General features: G+C 40.0%; 1 protein-coding gene across 1 annotated transcript in view; it reads left to right on the top strand.

The window, feature by feature from the left end:
* RALA (v-ral simian leukemia viral oncogene homolog A (ras related)) overlaps positions 1 to 7,202 on the top strand; it is a 92,250-nt gene extending 85,048 nt beyond the window's left edge. The window contains exon 5 of the mRNA XM_012654538.1: positions 5,186 to 7,202. Coding sequence (XP_012509992.1) covers positions 5,186 to 5,308 — 123 coding nt within the window. The 3' untranslated portion in view covers positions 5,309 to 7,202. The remainder of the gene's footprint in view (positions 1 to 5,185) is intronic.
* The last annotated feature ends 335 nt before the right edge of the window (positions 7,203 to 7,537 follow it).

The raw sequence follows: 7,537 nt of genomic DNA, 5'->3' as shown, positions 1-7,537 counted from the left end.
TTGATCCACCACTAAGAGTCGTTTCCTTTTTCATTTCTGATTGAGCTTATTTGAGTCCTTTCTCTTCTACTTCTGGTTAATCTTGCTAATGGTCTATCAATTTTGTTTATCTCTTCAAAGAACCAACTTTTTGTTTCATTGATCCTTTGTATTTTTTTTTATTATTTCCATTTCATTAGTTCTGCTCTGAGCTTTGTTATTTCTTTTCTCGTGCTGGCTATGGGTTTAGTTTGTTCTTCTTTTTCTAGTTCCTTGAGATGTCACAATAAGTTGTTAATTTGTCATCTTCATCTTTTTGATGAGATCATTTTAAGGCTATGAATTTTCCCCTTCAGACTGCTCTTACTGTATCTCATAGACTTTGACAGCTTGTGTCCCCTTTGTCATTCAGTTCAAGGAATCTTTTGATTTCCACCTTAATTTCATCATTGCCCTAAGAATTCTTCAACAGTAAGTCGTTTAATTTCCACAACTTTGTGTAGAATTGAGTGTTTCTCTTGGAATTGATTTCTAGTTTTATTCCACTGTGATCTAAGAAGATAAATGGTATGATTTCAAGTTTTTTGAATTTGCTGAGATTTGTATCACGGCCTAAGATATGATCAGTCTTGGAAAATACCCCATGTGTTGATGAGAAGAATGTATATTCAGTAGTTTTGGGGTAGAATGTTCTGTAAGTGTCTGTTAGGTCCATTTTTTCTAGAGTCTCATTTAAGTCCAGTGTTTCTTTTATTCATTTTCTGTTTCAGTGATCTGTCCAGTTCTGTCAGTGGGGTGTTGAAGTCCCCTATTAAGATGCTACTATTTATTTCTTTGCTTAGATCTTGTAGAATTTGCTTTATAAATCTGAGAGCTCCTGTGTTAGGTGCATATATATTTAGGATTGTTATGTCTTATTGTTGAATTGTTCCCTTTACCATTATGTAATGACCATTTTTGTCTTTTTTTTTTCACCATGTTTTATTTAATGTCTATTTTATCTGATACGAGAATGGCTACACCTGCTTGCTTTTGGTTTCCATTTGCATGGAATATTTTTTCCATCCCTTACCTTGAGTCTGTGTGTATCCTTGTGGGTTAGATGTGTTTCCTTGAGACAGCAAATATTTGGGTTGTGTGTTTTCATCCATTCAGCCAGTCTGTGTCTTTAAAATGGGGCATTACGACCATTCACGTTGAGTGTTAATATTGACATGTGGAGTGCTGTTCTGTTCATCATGTTGGATGGACCTTATTGTTTTATTTTCCCTCTTGTGCTATTGTTTTATAAGAGCTATCATCTTTAACTTTCAGGTGTTTTTATACCAGTTGATATCTATCGTGCTGTATAATGCACTTTTGAGCATTTCTTGTAGGGCAGGTCTAGTAGTGAAAATTTCCTTTAGTGTTTGCTTATCTGAAAAAGTCTTTATTTCTCCATCATTTATGACACTTAGTTTTGTAGGATACAGAATTCTTGGCTGACAGTTGTTCTGTTTAAGAAAACTTCAAAAGAGGTCCCCAGTGCCTTCTGGCTTGTAAGGTCTTCACTGAGAAGTTTGCTGTTTGCCTGACAGATGTTCCTTTGTAGGTTAGTTGTTTCTTTCACTTCACAGCTTACAGAATTTTCTCCCTCATTTCGACTTTGGCCAGGTTGATGACTATGTGTCTTAGAGATGTCCTGTGTGTTATGAATCTTCCCATTGTTCAGTGACCATCTTGTATCTGGATATCTGAATCTCTGATAAAACCAGGGAAGTTCTCCTCAAGAATTCCCTCAAATAGGTTTTCCATGCTTTTTGCTTTTTCTTCTTCTCCCTCAGGGACAGCTATAATTTGTATATTGGCTGATTTCCCATAGTCCCATATTTCTCTGAGTGATCGTTCTTCTTTATTCTTTTCCCTGCATCTTTGACTGACTGGGTTAATTTGAAAGCCTTGTCTTTAGGCTCTGAGATTCTTTCTTCTGCTTGGTCTCTTGTTGAAGCTTTCTGCTATATTTTGTAATTCCCTAAATGACCCTTTCATTTCTTTAAGTTCTGTTATATCCTTTCTTACGTTGTCTCTTTAGTGAGTTTTTCATATTTTTCATTCATGTCCTGAAATATTTTTTTGGTTTTTCTCTTTGGATTTTCAGCTTTCTCTTCAATTCCATTCATCTTATTTACCATCCATATTCTGAATTCCATTTCTGACATTTCAACAATTTTCTTTTGGTTTGGGTCCACTGCTGTGGATCTGTTGTTATCCTTTGGGCATATCAAAGGATATATTTTCTTGTTTTCTTATGTTGCCAGAATTCTTTTGCTGTCTTCTTCTCATCTGAAACCTCTTCTCTCAGTTCAGGGCTGATAAGTTTGTGGCACACTTGTTCTCACTTGCTGGAACTCTCCTACTTAGAAGGAGGATAAACTCCTGGATAGCGCTTTTGTGTCCTCCAGAGGATTGACCCTGATGCTGCAGGAAAGGGGTGGATGCACTGAGAGCCTGTAATGCACCAGTTCTCCTGCATTGTCCTGTTCCACTACGGTTGTCACAGTCCAAGCCAGTACTTGGGGCTATTCGTTTGGATTGGTGGATTGGTCCCCAAGCCACTGTTGAAAGCTTGAGCAGGGGCCTGGGCAAGTCCCTCTCCACGGAGGCGGGTGGCATGTCCTTCCCCAGCGCCTGGGCAGGTTTCAGGACTTTGGTGGGCACCTGGATGTGTCATGGGACTGCAGCCAGTGGTGGGCAGGCTATAGGACCTTGGCAAGTGCCTGGGTTATGTTGTGGGATCTCGGCCAGTGCCTGGGCAGGTTGTGGGACCTTGATGGGCTCCTGGGCACATCATGGGACCACAGCCAGCAGCAGGGTAGGTCATGAGACCTTGGTGGGCACCTGCACAGGTTGAGGGAGCTTGGCGAGTACCCGTGCAGGACACAGGACCTTAGTGGGTGCCTGGACAGGTCGAGGGTCTTGGCTGGTGCCTGGGTAGGTTGCGGAACTGCAGCTGGCCACAGGGCGGCTCCTCGGTCCACAGAGGCGAGGCCACACATGGCTGGCAGGCCAGAGTGATTCGCCTGTCACGTGGCTGGAGCTCTCCCTCCACCCAGGTCCAACTGTGCAGCTGCTGCAGGGTTACTCAGGTGGCAGCAGTAGTGCTATTGAGATGGCAGGATGGCAGTTGCAGATGCTGAGGGCCAGTGGCTGCCTGCTCTGCTTGGATCCTTGGAGGCAGCCAGGGTGGGGTGGGGTGGTGCGTGGCACCCAGCATGGCAGCACCCACCCTCCTCGCTCCCTTGCTGACCTGGCAGGGCTAATGGGGCGTTGGCTGCAATAGAACTGACCCCTCTGCAAACTAGACATTGTGGGGCTGAGAGCACAGATCGGCACGTGTTGCAGCGACCTGGGATCAGAAGTTGGCAGAACCCCACTGTGCCTGCTTTCCCGTGCAATGCTGCTGCAGTCTCCTGGCAGCTCCCTGACTAGTTCAGAAGGCCTGCTGTTGTAGGGGAGTATGGACCTCTCCCCTAATGGTTCCCCTAGGTACCTTCTGACCTTGCTGAGGGGATCACCCTGCCTCTCTCTCCCCTGCTTTGGGTATCTCCAGTTGCTTCTCTGATGACTCACAATGCTCTCTCCAAGACAGTCCCTCCACGGGTAAACTTTTACCCGCAGCCTTTGATCCTCCCCTTGAGAGGAGTATGTGCAGGCTGCTTCTAGTCTGCCCTCTCAGCCCTCCCCTCTAGTAGCTTACTTGCTTTCTGACTTAAATTTTATATTTCTTGCTGCAGATCAGGAGTCAGCCATTCATCTAAGGAACTCTGGTTCTGTTTGGTAGGAATGGTATTTTTTTTTTTTTTTTTGAGACAGGGTCTCACTCTGTTGCCCGGGCTAGAGTGCCATGGCGTCATCCTAGCTCACAGCAACCTCAAATTCCTGGGCTCAAGCGATCCTACTGCCTCAGCCTCCCCAGTAGCTGGGACTACAGGCATGTGCCACCATGCCCGGCTAATTTTTTCTATGTATTTTTAGTTGTCCGATTAATTTCTTTCTATTTTTAGTAGAGACGGGATCTCGCTCTTGCTCAGGCTGGTCTCGAACTCCTGAGCTCAAACAATCCGCCCGCCTCGGCCTCCCAAAGTGCTAGGATTACAGGCGTGAGCCACCACACCCAGCCATCATTTTTGAATATATAAAACATTTATGTCTCCAAAATTGAAATTATACAGCCAGGTATATTCAGAGATGCCTCCCTATTCCCTCTGCACTCTTTCCTTCCTCTTGAAAATAAAATTGATAATTAGGATTTGGTTTATCATTTCATTATTTCTTTTTGCAAATGCAAAAAATACATGTGTACTCTTATCCTACTCACACACAGGTAGCTGTCTGTCTATACTATTCTGCACCTTGCTTTTTTCAGTTTAAGTTGCCATTAGAAAGCAAGTCCAATATGCAAAGCTGTGGCCCATAAAAGTTATTCCTCCATTTATCATACTATTCACATATAGTGTGAGTCTGTGTCATTCCAGGTCCTTCTTTATTAGAGAAGAGACAACATTTGTTATTGAAATTTAACTTCTGAATTGTTATACTAGTAATTTTTTAGTTATTGTGTTAATATCTCACTATTTGCCAATTCCTAGACAGCAGACAAAAATTGACAAATTCTCAAATGGAGGGCAACAAAGAAAGTTGTTTTCTAGTGTCTGGTATCAAAATGATAAGAGAAGGCACTCGTTTTCCTCAGCTCCATTTCCATTTCTAACAATGGAGCTAGGAAAATGAGTTATAAAATGTAATCCAGTTATTTAAGTATAGTACAAATTTTATTAAATAAATTACTATGAAATATAAATTAATAAAATACATTTATTAGTTATAAAGTACTTAAGTGTAATCCACTGAATTTTATCTTTGGATCTATCATTGCTTAGTAGCACTTTTAGAATTTTTATCTTAAAAATTGGAATATAAAGATCAGGCTTTATTACATGAGCATTTTTACCAAAAAGTGTAATTCAGAATATTTCCCAGGTTCCTCATCTCAAGATACTAGGAAAAGCAGAGTTTAGTTTTGTGCCTTCTGCTTTCTATACTCCCAAACAAGAGCTCTTAAGTATTTATTCTTCTGTTATCCCCAAGGTTTTACTGCTGTGATTTGGAGAAATACTAAGTTCATATTGTCTATTTTGCTTTATTTACCCTGTTTTCTTCTTTCTAGGTATTTTTTGATTTAATGAGGGAAATTCGAGCCAGAAAGATGGAAGACAGCAAAGAAAAGAATGGAAAAAAAAAGAGGAAAAGTTTAGCCAAGAGAATCAGAGAAAGATGCTGCATTTTATAATCAAAGCCCAAACTCCTTTCTTATCTTGACCATACTAATAAATATAATTTATAAGCATTGCCATCGAAGGCTCAATTGACTGAAATTACTTTAACATTTTGGAAATTGTTATGTATCACTAAAAGCATGATTGGAACTGCACTGAAAGTCAAATTTACTTAAAAAAGAAATTAATGTGGCTTCACCAAGAAGCAGAGTTCAACTTATTTCATAATTGCCTACATTTATCACGGTCCTGAATGTAGCGTGTGAGCTTGTGTTTCTCGGCAGTCTTTCTTGATTTATTAAATACAGGAATAAGATGGGGGTGGGGAATGGGAGGAAAGGCTACTTCCTCTGGTGTTTATTATAAAGCTTAAATTTTAAATCATTTTAAAATGTCTTGGTCTTCTACTGCCTTGAAAAATGACAATTGTGAACATGATAGTTAAACTGTACCACTTTTTTTAACCATTGTTATGCAAAATATAGAAGAAAAAGTTATTGGCATGGTTGTTGCATATAGTTAACCTGAGAGTAATTCATCTGTGAATCTGCATTAATTACCTGGTGATTAACTTAGAAAAGTGGTGTAAACTTGTACATGGAAATTTTTGAATATGCCTTAATTTAGAAACTGAAAAATACCCAGTTATGTCATTCTGGGTGTGTTCTCACTGATGCCAGGGGTCTACTGTCCCATGTGTACTGGTGAGAGAGTGTGTGCCCAGCATGGAGTATAGCTTTTGTATAGAAGAGTCTTAAGGAATAACTGTCTGCTAGGAGTCTGTCCAAATTTAAAATGTGTGCCATACTCTGGTTCTTGAAAATAAGGTTCCAGAGCTCCTTGATTGCTTTTAATAAACTATAAGTTTGTTTAAAGTGAAGGGCCAGCATAGACTTGTAAGATAATTTGAGACTGTGAGGATTCAGTTACGTTTGAGTAAACCGTCTTTTTCTCTATGATGCTGGTTCCTGGAAATCCTTTTCTGCCAGTGGTGATCATGTAAGTGTTAAGTTTTTAATCTCCTGGCATCAGGGCATAGGAAAAAATGTCAGTAGTGCTAATGCATTTTGCACTAGAACACTTGGGGGAAATATTCATCTTGCTACCTGTTCATTTCTAAATTCGTACTCATGAGGTTACAGTTTGGCTAACAGGAGTTATTAGGAGTATTTGTTGTCTGTTTATGTTCATAACGAAGAACACTGTAGCTTCATTTTTTTAAAGTTAACATCAAGTAGTCAAACCCAGGTATAGTGCAGAAAATGTTTGGCACACACAGACCAAACGTTAGGCTGTGTCACCATTGTGTGGTGTTCCCACTGGAAGAGTCTTAGCACACTATTTGAGAATATAATTTCAGTGGGAAATATGCCACTGTCAGATTTTTCTTTTCCTCTTTGGAATGGGGCTAGGACAGTTAATTATTCTCAAAATTTTTCTTTCTTTTTGTTCAGTCCTAATTTCAACAGGTCAGAGATGTGGTCAGGCATTCCAAGTAACAGGTGTGTACGTAAAGTTAACAAAAATAGGCTTTGTAGGAACTCAACTCTTTAGATATTACATCCAGCTTCTCATGTTAAATATTTGTCCTTAAAGGATTTGAGATGTACATCTTTCATTTTGTATTTCTCATAGGCTTTGCCATATGCAGAATTAAAGTTAGCAGTGTAACGGCGGCCAGCGGGCCCAGCGATCTCCATGTGTACTCATTGCAGTCGTATTTAACCAGGGGTCCTAACCACTAACATTGTGACTTTGCTTTGAGACCTTTCCTCTCCTGGGTACTGAGGTGCTATGAAGCCAACTGACAAAGATGCGTCACATGTCTTAGGCTGATGCCACTACCCGATTTGTTTATTTGCAATTTGAGCCATTTAAAGACCAATAAACTTCCTTTTTTAAAATGTTTGTGGTGTTACTTGATGTTTACAATGTAACAAGTAAAATTCAGATTTATCAACTGGGGCATCTTTACCAGCAATTTAAAAACTAAATCTTTTGAGTTCTCAGTTTGGGGACTTCCTTTGTGTAACATTAGATTTCTGAAATAACAGTATCATCATTGCTCGGGTTCAATCAAGGCTCAGAAGTGGAAAGACTCGTGCACAATTACACAGAACATGCTCTCTATGTAGTCATGAAAATCACAATGTCTGTGTTTAGAATGCTACTAAACTCTAGGAAGAATAGGTGGCAGCTTTATATTTATTTTCTAATCAGAATGACCCCAGAGACAATTTAAT

The sequence above is a fragment of the Propithecus coquereli genome, unplaced genomic scaffold (assembly GCF_000956105.1).
Source record: "Propithecus coquereli isolate 6110/MARCELLA unplaced genomic scaffold, Pcoq_1.0 Scaffold441, whole genome shotgun sequence".
NCBI classification, from domain to species: domain Eukaryota; kingdom Metazoa; phylum Chordata; class Mammalia; order Primates; family Indriidae; genus Propithecus; species Propithecus coquereli.
The sequence above is the reverse complement of the archived record's forward strand: the minus strand, read 5'-3'. Positions and strand labels throughout refer to the sequence as shown.